Genomic DNA, 20,277 nt, shown 5'->3' on the forward strand with positions numbered 1-20,277 from the left:
ATCATCATTTTTTGTGTAAAAAAGTTTATTTCATTTTCTTTGATTAACAAAGTGTTGGTATCGATTCTTTTTTTAATCCTTCTGAAGGAAGTAGGCCTCGAGGGAGCCAGAGGGGGAATCCAACCAAAGTGGTACAATGACTTGCTATCCTAACTTTGGACTTTAAAAATGCAGAGAATGTATGTTTCCTGTGTAACCATCTATTTTCCTTCTTACACTCTCTTTCTTCCTTCTTTTCTTTCTACAAGTATTTATTAAGCACCTACTGTATCTCAAGCACTGTTGTAGTACCTGGGATACCATAGTGAATAAAATAGATAAAAATTTCTGCCCCCATGGAATTTAGAGAAACAGACAATAAACAAATGAACTAAGAAACATATGGTACTATGTCTAATGATGAAAAGTGCTAGGAAGAAAGATAAAGCAAGGTAAGGAGTAGGAGGGTGGCAGGAGGGGTGAGCGGAGTGTGTGGACAGGAAGATGGCAGTTTCATATAGGGTGGTCCGGTAAGGCCTTGCTGAGATAATCTCTGGGCAATAATCAGAAACAGACAGCGGGGTTGGGGGCAGGGGGTGAAACAAGGGATACCCGCAGGAACAGGCTGGGCGGTATGTGCCCCAGGCAAAATAAACGAGGCCTCAGGGCCCATGCATGCTTGATGTGCTTAGGAGGCAGCCAGAGGCCGTGTGTGCAACAGAGTAAGAGGTCAGAAGATAAGATATGGGGAGAAGGGGCAGGCAGTGTTGACTGGGTACAGCCTGTTAGTCCCAAAGGGCAAGCAACAGTGCCTGGAGGCGTCCTAAGGCACAGCCCAAAACCACGTTTAGCTCCTGTCCTCCAAAATTCTACATAGTCCCATGGTATCAGAGGCATGTGAACCAGAGCAACTCCATCTTGAATAGGAGCTGGGTAAAATGAGGCTGAGACCTACTGGGCTGCATTCCCAGATGGTTATGGCATTCTGAGTCACAGGATTAGATAGGAAGTTGGCACAAGATACAGGTCATAAAGACCTTGCTGATAAAACAGGCTGCAGTAAAGAAGCCAGCCAAAACTCACCAAAACCAAGATGGCCATGAGAGTGACCTCTGGTCGTCCTCACTGCTGTACTCCCATTAGCACCATGACAGTTTACAAATGCCATGGCAACATCAGGAAGTTACCCTATATGGTCTCAAAAAGGGAAGCATGAATTATCCACCTTTAGCATATAATCAAGAAATAGCCATAAAAATGGGCAACCAGCAGCCCTCAGGGGCTGCTGTGTCTACAGAGTAGCCATTCTTCTGTTCCTTTACTTTCCTAATAAACTTACTTTCACTTTACTCAACAAACTCGCCCTAAATTCTTTCTTGTGAGAGATTCAAGAACCCTCTCTTGGGGTCTGGATCATGGGAACTGGAGATGCAGGGAGAGAGGATGTTTCCAGAGTTTGGCACTTCCAACACACCAGGTCATTGAATCCTCACCACATCCTGTGATATTCTTACCATTATTCCCATTTTATGATTAAGAAACTGATTCAGAGAGGCTAAGTAGCTTATCCAAGATGGTATAACTTACATGAATCAGAGCTTGGATTTGAATCTAGCAATCCAACTTTTTTCCAAGCCGTCCTTAACATTGCTGTCTCACCGTTTGAAAACATGATCCAAGATCTGTGCACTTTACTATTTGGAAATTTTACTTTAAATAAATAAAAACACAAACAAATAATATGACCTACTTTTCCCAAGTCTTGCAAGGGTGGTGGGAGCTAAGCAAAAACAAAAATAAAACGAAACAAAAGAATACAGCATCTGAGTCTGGGTGTGGTGGCTCATGCCTGTAATCCCAGCACTTTGGGAGGCTGAGGCGCGCGAATCACCTGAGGTCAGGAGTTCAAGACCAGCCTGGCCAACATGGCAAACCTGTCTCTACTAAAAAAATACAAAAATTAACCAGGTGTGGGGGTGCGCCCCTGCAATCCTGGCTACTCAGGAGGCTGAGGCAGGGAGAATTGCTTGAACCCGGGAGGTGGAGCTTGCAGTGAGCCGAGATCATGCCACTGCAGTACAGCCTGGGCGACAGAGTGAGACTCCATCTCAAAAAGAAAGAAAAAAAAAAGAACACAGCATCTGAAAGCCTAGCACACGAGAGTCAACACTGAACTCAGTGTCAGGAGCCCCTAATATTAACAGGCCCCCTTGAGAAATGTTTTATACTAACAAAAAATAGAAAACCATCTAAATGTTCACCAATGGGGAATTAATTAAACTGGTATAGCAATATGATAAAAAAAAACTAGGCAGATGCTAAACATTTTATATGTTTATGTTCATTGGCATGGTTAGATAGATACCACATATTCAGTGGAAAGACACAAAATGGAAAAACACTTGAAAGTGAGGTTAGATAACAATAATTGTGGTATGATCTCATTGTGGAGAAACCAAAGGGAAAATACCTGCTTTAACATGTAGGATGCTTGGAATATATCTATATTTTTCTCCTTGTCAGCCTCAGAATGTTCCAGATCATACAAAAAAAATGGTAAACACTAATTTAAGCTTCTCCATGTATCATCGAGTTCAAGCAAATCTCCTTTGACACTAAGCCAATTATTTGTAAATTGCTGCCTGGTTGCTCCCTATGGACTATCCCCCAAAAGGCGCCCAAAATTCAATTCCATGCTTTTAATCAGACACCTAGTCTACGTAAAACCAAAGGACTGATCTGAAAAGAAAGTGAACATAGAAACCAAAATCCTTTAGACATTTCTTTTTACTTGTAATAATGTAACATGTTTGGTGAGAAATAAGTTGTTTTCCATTTATTATATTTTCAAATTCCCACTCTTAGTATACTTATTAAAACCACTCTATTTCTAGGTACTATGTATTTAGGTGAGCATTTAAAATTGGTAAAAATAAACTTGGTAAAATAAAATCTCACCCTACTCTCCTATGTCATTTTTGAATTTGGAATATTCCTGGTAACATAAATTAGATTTATTTATTTTAATAATTAGGGTGTTTTTTAAAGAATACAAATATCTTACTTCATTATTTGGCTATATAAAGCATTCTTTAAATATGTCTAATTTTAAGTATATCTAATTCTACATACATTTCATAAAGATAAATGAAAGTTTGGACCTTCTCATTTGATATTGCAATTAACTTGTATTTAAGATTTTAAACTTACCCCCTCCTTGTATCCAGCCATTCCGTACTATTCGATGAAAAATTGAATTTTTGTAATGTAGTCTTATGCCACGTTGAGAAAACCCTGCTTTTCCTGTGCACAAGACCTGAAAATTTTTACATGTTTTGGGACACACATCACAGTATAGCTACAAAATAAAGACAAAAGGTTTCAAAGATTAAATATTTAACACTCCAACAGTTATAGATCCTACCCCCAACAAACTTATATATAAAAAAAGTATCACCTCAAAAATCAATCTTCCAATTGGAGAAGAATCAATACAAATGTCCAAAAACACGAAATCATGCTGTGAAGATTAAGGAGAAACATATAATGCAGGTCAAAGTCTTATAAGAAAGTTTTCAGAAATGACCAAAAATACAGCAGATACAATATTTTTAGTGATAAGATTTCAATAACATTACCAATGGATAATATTACAGTAAAATTAAGTGAATGACTTGTATTAGTTTATTTCATTTTATCAAGTTTTTACAACCCACTTTACACATTTTAATTTTTATTATTGTATTTATTTATTTATTTATTTATTTATTTTTGAGACAGAGTCTGGCTCTGTCCCCCAGGCTGGGGTGTAGTGGCACCATCTTGGCTCATTGCAGCCGCAACCTCCTGGGCTCAAGTGATCCTCCCACCTCAGCCTCGGAAGTAGCTGGAACTACACACGTGCACCACCACCAGGCCCAGCTAATTTTTGTATTTTTGGAAGAGCTGGGGTTTCACCACATTGCCCAGGCTGGTCTCGAACTCCTTAGCTCAAGGGATCACCTACCTTGGCCTCCCAAAGTACTGGAATTACAGGCTTGAGCCACCGCTGCACCCAGCCCACATTATACATTTTAAAAACCTTTCCAGAGTGAAAGCTCTGGAGAACATTAACCTATCTCACAGGAGTGAAACACATGGCCTAGATATCTACCACATCACAACTAGGTGTGGAAATAGCCACACCTAGTGTGGGGAAGAAAACAGACTGGGGATTCTTCTCTACTTCTCTTCTTTCCTGAGTATTTTTTGGGAAGGATCCATCGTGAACATCATGGATTTGGTTACTGTGCGTCCTGGATTTTCAGAGACAGCACAGATTAGCTAACCAGAGCCAGGCCACATCTGTTCTGAGTGGGAAAATCAGGTCCCTATATCCATAGCAGGTGTAGCACCGGAGACAGGGAAGAGAAGGATGCTGGGCTTTCAAGTTATATTCAATAATACCCTCACGTGCACAGATGCCCCCAGCTTGTCTTCACTTGATATCCTTTCTCGTAGAGAAAAACATTTGTGAGACCTTGTCTAGCCCTATAAAGAGGCATTCAAAATGAAAATGCTAGTTTCAACACAATAGCATTCATTTAGGGGCTAAAGCACATTTAATGGAGTACATTTCAAATCTTGGGCACCATTCTCCTACATTAAAATGCCACCTTGGTTCATGCCTGTAATCCCAGCACTTTAGGAGGCCAAGGTGGGTGGATCCCTTGAACCCAGGAGTTTGAAACCAGCCTGGGCAACATGGTGAGACCCTGTCTTTACAAAAAAATTAAGAAATTAGCTGGGCATGGTGGCATGTGTCTGTAGTCCCAGCTACTTGGGAGGCTGAGGCAATAGGATCACCTGAGCCCAGGAGGGTTGAGGCTGCAGTGAGCTATGATTGTGCCACTGTACTACAGCCTGGGTGACAGAGTGAGACCCTATGAAAAAAAAAAAAAAACAAAAAAACCCACCTTATTGAGCAAGGTGCATAACTTATCCTGTCCTCTTTCTTAAGAATCTAGGAAACATATGAAATTAAATGTATCATATTTTTTATGTCACTCTAACTTTTTTTTTAATGAAAATACTGAAATAATGTTGTGCTATCTGGCATCTAGCAATGAAATGTTCCATCCATACTAATTACAATTAATTTGTGCCTCTCAGCTTCTGTACTACAAGTTTTTAAGTATAAAACAGAATAGTGTAACTAAAGAATAGGAGGCATAATATAGTAAACTTCAGAGGCTCAGGAGGATAAAGAGGATATATTGGAAATCATGGTTGACTTAGGAAATGGACTTACTGTCCATTCAGACACCATTAAACTTCCCTGTGCATCAAGATACTATCTTTATGAGGTAGTCCAGAATAGATAGTTCAAAAAACGCCAATAAAAGAGTTCAAATGAATGCAACACAAGGTAATGTCCCAGTCACCTAGCAGCCAAACAGGCAAGCATATTTATCTACCATATGGTTCTAACTGGAAGTAAACAAATCCCTAGGTTTTATTCAGCAAGAAAAGTCCACCCTCTGTGCAAAAAAAATCTAAGGATTGTCTCTGGAACCGCTTCATGACTATCCTCTATCCTCACTGCCACAAATTATTTCGGGCTTTCATTATGTCTAGCCCATGCTGCTATCCAATCCCCTGCTCCCAAGCTCTCCCCTACTCCAGCCTGCTTCTGCACAGACCTAAACATTTTTCCAGAAAAGCAAAGAGGATTACATCATACTCTTTATGGAAAGCTCTGTTGGTTCAGTTTCCTTCTGGATAAAATCCAACTCCTTCGTTCAGATGGACAATAAATCATAACCCAGCCTCAATCTTTCTTTAGGATCTATTGGATTTCTTTTTCCTAATTAAAATCTGAGTACCCTTCCTATCTGGAGAACTCCTCACAGGGTCCCACCACCTTCACTAGAACCTAAAGGGGCCAGATTCTCCCTCTCCCCATGCTGAGAGCACCAGGTTTTGGGAATATGACCTAGGCTTGCCAGCTAGGTGCTCCTGCCTGGGCTTAGGTCTCCAGGGAGTGATGAAAAGACACTGAAGCATTGAACAGTTAATCTCACTGAAGTTGGTGGTGTGAACAACGGCCAGCAGTGCCATGGCAGTTCCCTGGCAGCACATCCCTGCAGTGTGACTCTGGCCATGTCTTCCTGCTGCCAGGCCTCGTTGGTTCCCGCCTGTTTTCCAAAGCTGTTGGCCAGCTTTCCTGTCAATTGTGAGATAACAGCATCCTTTCAATATACACCTTTTCGCCTTCGATCAATCAGAGGAGCTTGGTAATGCTGGCACCAAGAATCTTGACTGAAACTCATCTTCCCAGCTTCTTTCCCCACAAATTCTGGCCTCCTTGCTGTCCCCCTGCCATTCCCAGGGCATGTACTGCTAGACTTCTGACCCTTTGGGAATTAACTGTTTGAACATTAAATGCCTCCCCACACCCCAGAGTTTCTAGCATTGTCAAAGTGCACTGTTTATTCAATCAAACACACACTGAGCACCTATTATGTTTCAGGTCTGTTTGAGTAGGGTTCAACAAGGATGAATGAGACAAGGCCTTTGCCTATGCACAGCTCAAATCTTAGCACTGGCTCACTGTGGTCACAGGCCACCATGGGCATGAAATGATTTTCTGCACAATGCAGTTGTTGCTACAAGATTTCTGAGCAGGATTGCAAAGTCCCTCCACCCCTAGTGCCATCACATCCTGATAGCTATCTCTCACCCCTGGACCTCATGCTTCATGACTATCCTCTGCCATTGGAAACCTCCCCACTGGCACAGCCTGTCTGGGCTTGCTCTTGCCAACTATGTGTTCATGTTTTTTTTTTTTTTTTTGAGATGGAGTCTCGCTCTGCACCAGGCTGGAGTGCAGTGGCGTGATCTCGGCTCACTGCAACCTCCACCTCCCAGGTTTAAGTAATTCTCCTGCCTCAGCCTCCCGAGTAGCTGGGATTACAGGTACATGCCACCACGCCCAGCTAATTTTTGTATTTTTAGTAGAGACGGCATTTCACCATGTTGGCCAGGATGGTCTCGATCTCTTGACCTTGTGATCCACCTGCCTTGGCCTCCCAAAGTAATGGGATTATAGGCGTGAGCCACTGCGCCCGGCCTGTGTTCATGCTTTAAAATGTCACCTTTCTTCAAACAACTCTCCATTCTCTTAGCTCAGTAGCTCTTGCCTAGATGTTGGACAGTCTTAATTTAAATACTTCACACTCAAGATGAATGGATGATAGGTTTTACCTTCTCTGAGGGGGTGGTCTTTATATTTTAAAATAGGTAATTCATGCATATAAATCTCTAATGGGAAGTAGAAATGTCTGCACAGAGATGATCTCCCCGTGCAGCCCACGGGCTGTGAGACACACTTGCTTTACATACCACCATATTACAATCTTTTGCAAATGGAAATGGAACTAGGCTTTAAACTTAGTCTCCTACTTTTTTATAATCTCCTTCGTTAGGACATCAATAATTAATGCTAAATCAATATAAAGGATCAAAGATTCCATGATTTTTCTTTAAAAATTAGTATAACTTGCCTTGGTGTCTCTTAAGAATTTAGCGGAAAAATCCTCAGTGAGTGCGTCACAAAGTGCAGAGGGTTTAATGTCAACTATATCCCATACCTCGTGGGCCCATTTCTGCAGATCCAATGCATCACCCAGGAACTGACCATTAATAAAAGAAATCACAGAGGAAGAATATTCCCAGGTTTCATTTTTGAGTTCCTGTAAGGGAAAAGGACCAAAAAAAAAAAAATGTAAGAAGTGGGGGGAAAACTTGCTAAACCCATAAGCCAGAGCTTAGGATCAACTCTAGGTCTGAATTTGTCAATTCTAGTATTGAATTTTTTAAAAATAAGTTTTTATTGTCCTTTAGAATTTTACTCTCAGAAAGAACTTAACATTTTTAAGAACCTGACATCACTAAAGAATGATCTAAAAAGTATCATAAAAATGTTACAAATGAAAAAAAATTTATCTGAGGAATGTGAGCCCCTTTAAATTATCACGCCCACAAAGGCATTTAAAATGTAATAGCAGTTATGTCTCACTCTCCCTTGAGCTAAATAATTACCTCCACTTACTATGTGGGCTCTAGACTGACACCAAACAGCCATAAAAAGCCATCCACCCTATAGTTCAACAACATATAGCCAATTGCTAACCAATGTTTTTTCTGTAAATCAATGACAATTCTTGACCAACAGCTTTTGTAATCGCCCCCTTTTCTGATTCATTCTTTTTTCTTTAAACATTTGAGCCTCTATTTTGTTCTCTGGAGCACTCCCCAAGGCAACTTGGAAATGTGTCCTGGGCTGCAGTCCTCAACCTTGGCCCAAATAAACACTCTATATTAATTTTGTTTCAGTTTCTTCCTTTTAGGTCAACACATTAATAGAAGATAAACGGTAATCTGGTAATAAAAATCATCATGAGCCTGGCATACCTGTTATATTAACCTGCAAACAAAATTCAGTCTCTGTCTTCATTCCTAAAGCACATTTTACTGTGTGCATACTTGGAAAGGACAGGGGGTCCAGGTAAGACATGGGATTCAATGCAGAGGATTGGGAAAATGTTTTTTGGGTGGTGTGGGGCTTAAGGTTAGGAAATGACTTACGAGGGTCAACAGAGATTTCTGGGGCACAATTAGAAGCAGTGAGGAAGAAAACCCACCTTCCTCAGCACAGTGCCTTCAGCCCCTCAAAATGCAGTGTGTTAGTGTTTTCATCAACACAACGCTGATGGTAAACCTTCTAAATCTCCGGTGGGCTTGAGGGACTTCCCCTGCGAGGAGATCTGGTTTATTATTACCCAGTACCAGCCAGGCAAACCATGAATAATGTGTAACAGCCATGCTCAAACTTTCGTGGGCAATGAGAATCACTGAATCTGAGATTCTCATTGATCTCAGATTCTCAGAATCACAGAATCTGAGTCCCCTCTCCCTTTCCCCCAATATTCTGATTCTAGGATGGTGCCTGAGAATTTGCATTTATTTATTTGTTTGTTTTTTGGAGATGAGGTCTCACTATATTGCCTAGGCTGGTCCTGAATTCCTGGGCTCAAGATCCTCCCACCTCAGCCTCCCAAAGTGTTGGGATTACAGGTGTGAGCCACTGTAACCCGACAGAATGTGGATTTCTAACAACCTCCTAGGAGGTGCTGGTGTTGCTGTTCTAGAGACTGTACTTGGAGAAATACTAGTTTGAGAAACAGTTTACATTCAACTTGCCAACTTGCTTCATTCTCCTCAGCAGATTTAATATCCTATTGCTTGCTTCCTATGCCCTTATCAAAACCTGCTTCTAGGCAGAGAAGAGACTTGCTTATGCTGAACTATAAATCACCGATAGAGCCAGTGGGTCAATACTTCCTGGAGTGTTTAAATTTATCAGTGTTATCATATTTTACAGGACCCAAAACTTTCTTTCTTTCTTTTTTTTTTTTTTTTTTTTTTTTGAGACCGAGTCTTGCTCTGTCGCCCAGGCTGGAGTGCAATGGCATGATCTCAGCTCACTGCAACCTCCGCCTCCTATGTTCAAGCCATTCTCCTGCCTCAGCCTCCCAAGTAGCTGGGATTACAGGCGCCCGCCACCATGCCCAGCTAATTTTTGTATTTTTACTAGAAATGGGGTTTCGCCATGTTGGCTAGGCTGGTCTCAAACTCCTGACCTCAGGTGATCTGCCCGCCTCGGCCTCCCAAAGCGTTGGGATTACAGGTGTGAGCCACCACACCCTGCCAGGACCCAAAACTTTCTAAACGGGAGAAAAAAATGTCATGTGGATATTTTAGCTAGCTTGGTAGGAAAAATGCAGTAGAAGGTATGTTTTATTTGGAGGCTAAAGATGTAAATGCCTTCCTCTGTCTCCTCTATACTTAGGGAGGCATGCTCGCCTGCCTCACGTGAACAGCATGGACCTGATGGTTTCTAGGGCCTTCAGCACTAAGAGTATGAGGCTGCCTTCTTTGGAGCAGAGAGAGGGACCTTCCCAATGGCCCTGAAGCCATCCACTTAGGGTGGCACTTCATTCTGCTGAAGCCTAAGGCCAGTTGAACCTAATGAGTTCAGAGAGACCAAATGTGCTAAGAAGCAGTACTTATGACACAAGACACAACACTTACATTGATGAAGGACAAGCGACTGCCTGAGAAGGAAGAAAAGGTTAAGGTAACAAACAGCCAGAGGAGGAGGGAGGGAGGGGGATGAAAGGAAGGATAAGGAATATCACAGGTGGAACGAAGCAGCAATGATGAACTGGAAAGCCTCATTCAAGACCCATAAGAAAGGCAGGAAGAAGAGAACACAAAACATCTTGAGGTAACCTAGGCTGAATGGGGAGGGAAACTGGGGAACAGAATCCACACCAATTTCCTAGAGTCCAGTGGGAATTCAAAAGAGGAGTGGGTGCAAACCACAAACCATGAGATCATAGTTTTCCTGTGGGTGGAGAGCATGACACTGGTAGGTCACATAATAAGTTAGATAAAAAAGAAAAAAAAAAACGTATTGTTTTATGTTAGGGTGACCAACAGTTGTGGTCTGCCTAGGACTGTCCTACTTTTAGCACCAAAATTCCCACATCCTAGGAAACCCCTCAGTCCCAGGCAAATCAGGACCGTTTGAGTTGTTGGAAGGATTATAATTTATGTATATAAGATGGGCACAGTGGCTCACACCTGTAATCCCAACACTTCGGGAGGCCAAGGTAGGAGGGTTGTTTGAAGCCAGAAGTTTGAGACCAGCTTGGCCAAAATAGCGAGACCCTGTTTCTACAACAAAAGAAAAAAAAGAATATATATGTGTGTTTGTGTGTGTGTGTGTGTGTGCGTGTCTAGAATACTGTCTGTCATATAATAAGCAGCACTGTAAGTGTTTGGTTCTATTTGAATTCCAATGAAAATCTTTTAAGGCTATGAACATGTGAGGCTTAACAAATGGTATTCTTATTCAGTCTTGCACCGTTCATGTGACTGAACAGAGAATGAAGTGGTCTCATAAAGCCGCGCTGCCTCCATGATAATCACAGGATCACAGGACATCCTTGTGCAACCCAGCACAGAACAATCGAAACTGCTCTGGTCAAGGGAAATGAGGTTTCATCAGTCATGGGGGAGATGGGGTGGGGCAGGGAAACTAGGACTGGGACCATCTACAAGACTAGGCCAGGGGTGACAAGCATCCCACCCTCCCCAACACAGGATATTGCTAAGCCAGGATGCCACTTAGCATTCTTCTTATCACATGCTCCAGGCAGCACTACCAACTGACCAGGTTGTCACCCAACAGGAAACCTATCATCCCTGGACAAGCTCTGCTAGCCCTAAGGTGTGGAGTTCTCTGAGGGTATAGATAGAGGAGAGAATGCAGAGAAGGAAGCTTCAACTAGGACAGGGTTGCCCTGTGGGAGCTCGGTGTCTGTCATCAGAGCTTCCCTAGGCAACAGTCCCACAGAAGCCCCTGGCTGTCTCTGTGATGTACACCACCACCACTTTCCAGAGTTCAAGGGCCAAGAGGGCCAGGCCACATTAACCTGCTCAGTGCCAGGGTGTGAGAGGAAGTATACGTGATGTGCAGGGAGACAAGGTAACTAACCATCAGCAGCAGCAAATGGCACCATTGATTTTACCTTTATCTCACGCTTTCCAAAGGAAAATTCTGTAAATGCTGCACCTTTTTTTTTTTTTTGAGACGGAGTCTCACTGTGTCACCAGGCTGGAGTACAGTGGTGGGATCTTGGCTCACTGCAACCTCCGACTTCTTGGTTCAAGTGATTCTCCTGCCTCAGCCTCCCAAGTAGCTGGGATTATAGGCACGCGCCACCATGCCCAGCTAATTTTTGTATTTTTAGTAGAGACGGGGTTTCACCATGCTGGCCAGGATGGTCTTGATCTCCTGACCTCATGATCGGCCTGCCTTGGCCTCCCAAAGTGCTGGGATTACAGGCGTGGGCCACCGCACCCAGCCCAAGTGTTGTAGTCAAAAACAAAAACAAAAACAAAAAACAGCTTGGTGGCCGAGTGCAGTGACTCACACCTGTAATCCCAGCACTTTGGGAGGCCAAGGTGGGTGGATCGCTTGAGCTCAGGAGTTTGAGACTACCCTGGGCAACATGGTGAAACCCCATCTGTTAAAAAAATTCAAAAACTAGCCAGGTGTGGTGGCGTGTGCCTGTAATCCCAGCTACTTGGGGGGCTGAGGTAGGAGGATTGCTTGAATCCAGGAGGTTGAGGCTGCAGTGAGCCAACATCGCCCCACTGCACTCCAGCCTGGGTAACAGAGTGAGACCCTGTCTCAAAAACAAAACGCCTAGCTTGGTAAATGATTAATATAATTTAGGAAAAGTACATAATTTAGAGAAATAAAATCTAGTTACACTAAAATTACTCTTTCAGTTTTTCCAAAACAATGCATAAATAATTCAGGCAAAACTTGGCTTGTTGTCTATATCTCCCACACCCCAAATATCCTTTACCCTTTTTTTCTCCTGTAGATATTGATGCCATGCAAATTCTTGAAGAGGAACTAATATAGGATCTTCAAATTTGGATGGATGATTATTCTTCAGATTCTGGATTTTGAAATAGAATAATTATTTTAGAGTTAGTTTTCTTTTCAAGTCAAAATCATGTTCCCCAATTTTTACGGGGTTTCCAGAAGTTTTATACAACACACGCCCAGGCCATGCAGTCTGACTGAGATATTCCTTGTTCGCTGTCAGAGGCCCTTGTGTTCACCTCCAAGTTGCTCCCCAGTCCGGGGAGCTTATTTGTATAAATACCTCGAAGCCAAGAACTATGTCTTAGAGCCTGCGTGCAGTGGCTCACACCTGTAATCTCAGCACTTTGGGAGGCTGAGGTGGGCAGATCACCTGAGGTCAGGAAATTGAGACCAGCCTGGCCAACATGGCAAAAACCTGTCTCTACCAAAAATACAAAAAAATTAGCCAGGCATGGTGGGTGTGTGCCTGTAATCCCAGGTACTCCAGAGGCTGAGGCAAGAGAATCACTTGAACCTGGGAGGCAGAGGTTGCAGTGAGCAGAGATCACGCCACAGCACTCCAGCCTGGGCGACAGAGTGGGACTCTATTTCAAAAAACAAAAAACAAAAAAACAAAACAAAACAAAACAAAACTCTGTCTTAGTCTTCCTATATTCCCACCTGCCACAATCTCTGGCACACAGCAGCTGAAGAAAGAAAGGAATACATAAACGGGTTAACGCCAATAGCTTTGTGATATGCTATGTTCTTTAAGACTAGTTTTTCCCTAAGTACAACTCTTGCTAAACCTCGGTGGATCTACAGACACTTTACTTATAACTAAAATAAATAAATAAATGTTCTTGCTTTAATTTACTGATGAATAGGGGATGACCAAAAAGATAATAACGTTGTGGTTATACCCCTTAGAAAAAAGAGAAGTACAAAATCAGTTTAGGTTTAGATACTGAATATGTTTTAGTTTGACATAGATTGTCTGTAGGAATCAGAGAAAATTCTTATTGGTTAGCAATCCAGGCTTGGTTCTTGATATTCGTTATACTTTGTCGCCCTCTAAAGCAAGAGAACGCAGGTGAGGCAATAACAGGCCTCTTTTCTGAGTGGGTTTCGGAAGTAGATGGACCAAAGGGAAAAGGGACAGCCGCTGCAGGTGGCACCTTCCCTACTAGGGACAGTGCTTAGAGGCCCTGTTGTGGTCCAAAAGAGGGTGCTGGCCTAGCACAGGTCATCAGGGGTGAGTATTCCAAGGGGAGAAAACCAGGATGTGAGTGTGGCCCACTTTGGGAATACTCACGAAGAGGGCAACAATAATTAGGCCATTTCCTTCTGTCCCCAAGCAATAGCTGACGCGTCTTGTTTCTCAGTTCCAGTGTCTGTGCTCAGTTTGAGGCAATACTGCAGGTTGACTACTATTTCTTTTCTTTTTTTTTTTTTTTTGAGACGGAGTCTCACTCTGTCACCCAGGATGGAGTACAGCGGCATGACCTCAGCTCACTGCAACCTCCGTCTCCTGGGTTCAAGCAATTCTCCTACCTCAGCCTCCCGAGTAGCTGGGATTACAGGCACCCGCCATCACGCCCAGCTAATTTTTGCATTTTTAGCAGAGACGAGGTTTCACCATGTTGGCCAGGCTGGTCTGGAACTCCTGACCTTAGGCGATCTGCCTGCCTCAGCCTCCCAAAGTGCTGGGATTACAGGTGTGAGCCACCGCACCCGGCCTGGTTGACTGCTATTTCTAACCATCTGGAATAAACTATAAATTCAGCAGTTTTCAATGATGAAACACATCATGTCTTTTTAATAATTTAGTATTTGTTGTAGAATGGACTATATCCAAATGAAAATGTATGCAATATTTGTTCTTATTCTCTACAAATCTCAATCTTTTGTGTGTTTGGTTTTTACATTTTGTTTTTAATTTTATTTTTGAATTGACATATAATAATTGTACATATTTATGGGGTATTGATGTCTCGATACATATAATGTATACTTAGCATATCCATCATCTCAAACATTTATTATTTCTTTGTGTTGGGAACATTCAACACAAATCTAAATCTTTATCAGTTAATCAGGCATCTGGGATCGCTCACAAATTATCATGTTAAGAATACATTCAGATATCCTTTATTAAGACAGAACTAGAGGCTGGGCATGGTGGCCCATGCCTATAATCCCAGCACTTCGGGAGGTCGAGGAGGATTGCTTGAGTCCAGGAGTTCAAGACCAGCCTAGGCAACATAGTGAGACCCCCCCCATCTCTTCCAAAAAAAGAAAAAAAAAACTAGCTGAATTTTCATATTTGAATATAACTACAGTAGATAAAAGTTTAAGAAACGGAAAATTGACATTATTAATATAATAAGGATACTGTTTTCTTGACCTACTGTCTTCTACAGTAGGGGTCAGAGAGGAATAATTTTTAGATTTGTAAACAGTTTTTTTTTTTTTTTTTTTTTAAGACAGAGTCTCACTCTTGTTGCCCAGGCTGGAGCGCAGTGGCACAATCTCAGCTCACCAAAACCTCCACCTCCCGGGTTCAAGCGATTCTCCAGCCTTAGCTTCCCGAGTAGCTGGGATTACAGGTGCCCGCCACCATGCCTGGATAATTTTTGTATTTTTAGTAGAGATGGGGTTTCACCATGTTGGCCAGGCTGGTCTTGAACTCCTGATTTCGTGATCTGCCCGCCTCAGCCTCCCAAAGTGCTGGGATTACAGGCATGAGCCACCGCGCTCGGCCTGTAAACAGTTTTAAAAAATCAAAAGAATCATATTTCATGTTATGTGAAAATTATATGCAAGTCAAATTCAGTGTCCATAATATGGTTTTACTGGAATACTGTCATTCATTTCCATCTCTGTGTCTGCTTTTGCAACACAGGACAAAGCTAAACAGGTGTGACTGAGACCCTATTGCCAAGAAGGCCTAATATATTTACTATCTGGACTTTACAGAAAAAAAACTTGTCAACACTTTCTTTACAATGTGGAGTAAGCACAGAAAATATGTGCCTTCAGAAAAAAAGGGAAAAAAAAAATCCCCGAAACTCATTAAATACATTAACTTTGGTAATAAAAGGTTGCTGGTCCCGTCTGCCCAAGCAACACAGACCACAATTTCTACTTTTGATGATTCATGTATTATTTTCACAGACTTCTGATCACTTGTTTTCTTTTTATTATTTATTTATTTAGAGACGGGGTCTGGCTCTGTCGCCCAGGTTGGAGGGCAATGGCGCGATCTCAGCTCACCGCAAACTCCGCCTCCTGGGTTCAAGCGATTCTTGTGCCTCAGCCTCCTGAGTAGCTGGGATTACAGAGACCGCCACCACGCCCGGCTAATTTTTTGTATTTTTAGTAGAAACGTGGTTTCACCATGTTGGCCAGGCTGGTCTAGAACTCCGCCTCTGCCTCTCAAAGTGCTGAGATTATAGGCGTGAGTCACCGCGCCAAGATATCTTCTATTTGGGAACCTTTTGTTGTCAAGTATCCAGCTGGGTACTTCGGGAGTTAAAAACATTAATTAAGGCATGGTCCTGGAGTCAAGTGAGGTTGGCGAGAAGTTTGCCATGGACAGCATTTCTGGAGCAAACCCTGTAAGAAGGGCTGAATTCTACATGCCGACATTTCATACATTTCTCCTGCATTTCAGGTTGTAAGTGTGCTGCAGCATGACTGATCTGGCCAAATTCTTCCAGTTTCCTCAAGTGCTTTTCCTTTAGTATCGTTCTGAGTGTTTACAAAGAAACGATTTTCCAAAGCACTTGTGAAGCATCTAGTTCGATTGGAACGCAGTGATGGCTCTATAAAATTCAAAGAAAAGAACCTCCCCGCATGAACAGTTTACAAAAATCGCTTGGGCTGAGGTGGCCGGGTTGTAAAAATTAGCTAGTTATATAGTAATCATTTTTCCATAAATTTAAAAATCTATAATAAAAAATTGACGTAGAACAAATCTGCGGGGGTGTGTGTGTGTGTGTGTGTGTGTGTGTGTGTGTGTGTGTCTCGGAAGGGATTACCTTATCTCCCAGCACGGTTTTGAACCTTCGCTCAGTTCTCCCTTTAAAGGTCGCCAAGTGGAACGCCCGCCCCCGGACCCGCACTTGCCCCCCTATACTCTCCTCCGGGTCCTCCAGACGGAGCCCGCCCGGCCAGGACACGCCAGCCCCTTCCTCGGCCGGTGGGGCCTCGACCCCCGCCGCCTCGAGGAGGCGCCGCGCCTGCAGTCCACGCGGCCGAGAGCGGGTAGCGGGGAGGGCCGCCCAAGACGGAGGTTTCTCTGTGGTTACCTCAGCGGCGCTCTTCGCAATCTGAAAGTTGGGGCAGCTGAAGAGCCCCACCACCTTCACCTGCAGCGGCCGCTCCGGCAGCGAGGGCGAGCCGCACCTAGCGTGCGGGGGCCCGCAGAGTTGCGGCCTTGCCATGGCCGCGCCCAGGGACGCCCGGTGACCCCCAAACACTGCGCGTCGCTCCGGCAACCGCGCGGCCCCGCCTGCGCCGCTCGCAGGAGGCGGGGCCCAGGGGAGGGGCCGAGGGCGGCCCGTGGCGGCCGGGCCTTTCCTCAACTTTGCGCCTGTTGCTGGGGGCCGCTGGCGCGCGGGCGGCCGCCACCGCGGCCGGGGACGAGCTTGGAGAAAAAGGAACCGGGAGCCGCCCACCCGGGGGCGCCCTCCGGACCCCCAGAGTCCTCGCGCGCGGCCCTCGCCGAGCCTGGGCGCCCGGATTTCGGCAGCGGATCGCCTTTCCGGGTTGGCGGCCCGCCTGATTGGGAACAGCCGGCCGGCTGCCGGGGGAACGCGGGAGTCGGGCCCGACCTGAGCCACGCGGGCTTGGTGCCCACCTGTGCGCGCCGCCCGCGAGGAAGGAACGGCCCGGGGAGAAGGCGCCGCCGGCCGGCCGCCCCGGTCCCCACCGCGGCCGTCGCTGGAGAGCTGGAGCCGCCTCGCCCCCCTGGAGCGCCCCAACCATGAAGCCCAACTTCTCCCTGCGACTGCGGATCTTCAACCTCAACTGCTGGTGAGTGCGTCCGCGGAGTGCGGTCTGGGGGCCACCTTCCGTTCGCACCCATGCAGCCTTCCTCCCCCCATCCCGCCCCACGATCTCAGGGTGTAGGGAAAACCCGAACCTCCAAAGTCCACATCTGGCCCCAGCGCCGGTGGTCCCAGCAGTCACCTTCCCTGCCCCGCTCTTCCCTTCCTTAGGGGCATTCCGTACTTAAGCAAGCACCGGGCCGACCGCATGAGGCGCCTGGGAGACTTTCTGAACCAGGAGAGCTTCGACCTGGCTTTGCTGGAGGAGGTGAGATTGTGCAGCACCGTGCGAAACCCAGGCTGGGAGGAGGGCATCTGGGGACAGACCTTCCCCCTGGGGAAAGGCCAAGCAGGCACCCTCATCACTTCCCTCAGGTGTGGAGTGAGCAGGACTTCCAGTACCTGAGACAGAAGCTGTCGCCTACCTACCCAGCTGCACACCACTTCCGGAGGTGAGAAGCCCACTGGCCTGAAGCCTGTTCTCATCCTAGGAGGCTCTTGGCCCTGCCAGCCCTTCCCTATCCTGCCTGCACCCTCCAGTCTCCTCCAGCCTCCTCTCCCTCTGGATGTGAGAGAAGAAGGGTGAACCAAGAAGGTCCTATGACTTCAGCCCATTTCAGCTTTGTTTTCTGGCTGCTCTATACTCCTCCAAAGGCTGTCGCTTTTGTTCTAGGGCTAGTCCCAGCAGTAGAAAAAAAAAAAAATAGCTGATCAGAGCTGGAAGACAAGGGAGGGGAAGAGGCCTGGGTGTCTCTCCCTGTTTTTCTGGTTATTAAGCAGGGCTTGGCTTTCAGCGGAATCATTGGCAGTGGCCTCTGTGTCTTCTCCAAACACCCAATCCAGGAGCTCACCCAGCACATCTACACCCTCAATGGCTACCCCTACATGGTAAGCCAGACCTCTGACCTCTTCCACCTCCCTTCCCCACCTCCAGTAATACAAGGTAGAGGAGGCAGCCCTCTGAGAGCTGCAGGGGATGGGCAGAAAGATGGTGGCGGTGCCCTGAGTTTCTATCTCTTCCTCCTGCCTGCAGATCCATCATGGTGACTGGTTCAGTGGGAAGGCTGTGGGGCTGCTGGTGCTCCATCTAAGTGGCATGGTGCTCAATGCCTATGTGACCCATGTAAGTGAAGCTGGCAGTGCCTAGGGCTGGGACATGCAGCCCAGTCCTGGGACAGAGAGATGGTACTTCTCTAGCTCTCATACCTGGGGGTGAGGTGTGGGGGCAAGATCTTATAAGGAAGCAATGGGCAAGGCTTATCCATTCTATACCAAACACCATGCCAAGTGACAGATACAGGCTTGATTCAGACATACCCCTGGGACCCTCAGTCTTATCTGCTGTGATCTCATCTATCTTGCTCAGCTCCATGCCGAATACAATCGACAGAAGGACATCTACCTAGCACATCGTGTGGCCCAAGCTTGGGAATTGGCCCAGTTCATCCAGTGTGTGAGCCTGGGCTTGAAATGGGAAGTGGGATGGGACCCAGGGGCTGAGGGTGAACAAGGCCCCAGTCATGGGGAAGAGCTGGTGAGGGAAGAACTCCCGCCTCACCAACCTGGTTCCCCCAGCCACACATCCAAGAAGGCAGACGTGGTTCTGTTGTGTGGAGACCTCAACATGCACCCAGAAGACCTGGGCTGCTGCCTGCTGAAGGAGTGGACAGGGCTTCGTGATGCCTATCTTGAAACTCGGGACTTCCAGGTGAGGACTTGCCAGTTACTTCCCCACCTATATCTCCAGCTTCTCTCCCTCCTCCTCTCAAACATCCTAGCATGAGCCAATGATTCCCTTAGGGCTCTGAAGAAGGCAACACAATGGTACCCAAGAACTGCTATGTCAGCCAGCAGGAGCTGAAGCTGTTTCCCTTTGGTGTCCGCATTGACTACGTGCTTTACAAGGTCAGGCTCCTCCCCTCAACATGCTTTCATATGCTGTGTCTCTTTGCCTACCACCAACCTGTGTAGATCCTTTGCTCAGCTAGTCTAGTCTTGGACCACTGATGGGTGGAAAGTGGGGTAGCCGGAAACTGGTTCTCTGGGAAGAGGCCCTCATATATAAGCTTCTCTCTGGCCCTTACTTTTCCTAGGCAGTTTCTGGGTTTTACATCTCCTGTAAGAGTCTTGAAACCACTACAGGCAATGACCCTTACAGTGGCACCCCCCTCTCTGATCATGAAGCCCTGATGGCTACTCTGTTTGTGAGGCACAGCCCCCTACAGCAGAACCCCAGCTCTACCCACGGTGAGTCACCCCCACCCTTTCCTTGGCGCTTGCCCCACTTGAAGCAGCCCTTCCACTCTTGACTCTCTCCTGCCCCACTGCCCTGCCCTGTTGTAGGACCAGCAGAGAGGTCGCCGTTGATGAGTGTGCTAAACGAGGCCTGGAAGGAGCTGGGTCTGGGCATGGCTCAGGCTCGCTGGTGGGCCGCCTTCGCTAGCTATGTGATTGGCCTGGGGCTGCTTCTCCTGGCACTGCTGTGTGTCCTGGCGGCTGGAGGAGGGGCCGGGGAAGCTGCCATACTGCTCTGGACCCCCAGTGTAGGGCTGGTGCTGTGGGCAGGTGCATTCTACCTCTTCCACGTGCAGGAGGTCAATGGCTTATATAGGGCCCAGGCTGAGCTCCAGCATGTGCTAGGAAGGGCAAGGGAGGCCCAGGACCTGGGCCCAGAGCCTCAGCCAGCCCTACTCCTGGGGCAGCAGGAGGGGGACAAAGCTAGAGAACAATAAAGCTTGGCACTTTAGTGGCTCT

At 45.8% G+C, this 20,277-nt stretch overlaps 2 protein-coding genes across 14 annotated transcripts in view; one reads left to right on the top strand and one right to left on the bottom strand.

Annotated features, from left to right (window-relative positions):
• The window catches only part of PPIL6 (peptidylprolyl isomerase like 6), a 48,926-nt gene extending 31,226 nt beyond the window's left edge, over window positions 1-17,700 (bottom strand). For 4 of the 13 annotated variants that reach the window (XM_063667068.1, XM_063667070.1, XM_063667069.1 and 1 more), the window contains exons 1-5: window positions 16,783-17,032; window positions 12,465-12,560; window positions 7,524-7,712; window positions 3,437-3,499; window positions 3,190-3,337 (exon numbers count right to left, since the gene is read on the bottom strand). In XM_063667068.1, the coding sequence (XP_063523138.1) occupies window positions 3,190-3,337; window positions 3,437-3,499; window positions 7,524-7,712; window positions 12,465-12,560; window positions 16,783-16,917 (631 nt within the window). In that variant the 5' untranslated portion in view covers window positions 16,918-17,032. Of the gene's footprint in view, window positions 1-3,189; window positions 3,338-3,436; window positions 3,500-7,523; window positions 7,713-12,464; window positions 12,561-16,512; window positions 17,042-17,618 lie in introns of those variants that run through there. The other 9 variants (XM_063667067.1, XM_054490038.2, XM_063667066.1 and 6 more) reach the window with 9 other exon arrangements.
• On the top strand, window positions 17,014-20,269 carry SMPD2 (sphingomyelin phosphodiesterase 2). The gene is made up of 10 exons (XM_054490037.2): window positions 17,014-17,509; window positions 17,695-17,791; window positions 17,899-17,975; window positions 18,318-18,411; window positions 18,557-18,646; window positions 18,890-18,972; window positions 19,099-19,231; window positions 19,324-19,428; window positions 19,617-19,770; window positions 19,867-20,269. The coding sequence occupies exons 1-10, from the start codon at window positions 17,460-17,462 to the stop codon at window positions 20,253-20,255; spliced, it is 1,272 nt and encodes a 423-aa protein (XP_054346012.1). The 5' UTR covers window positions 17,014-17,459; the 3' UTR covers window positions 20,256-20,269.
• The last annotated feature ends 8 nt before the right edge of the window (window positions 20,270-20,277 follow it).

Source organism: Pongo pygmaeus, chromosome 5 (assembly GCF_028885625.2).
Source record: "Pongo pygmaeus isolate AG05252 chromosome 5, NHGRI_mPonPyg2-v2.0_pri, whole genome shotgun sequence".
Taxonomy (NCBI): Eukaryota; Metazoa; Chordata; class Mammalia; order Primates; family Hominidae; genus Pongo; species Pongo pygmaeus.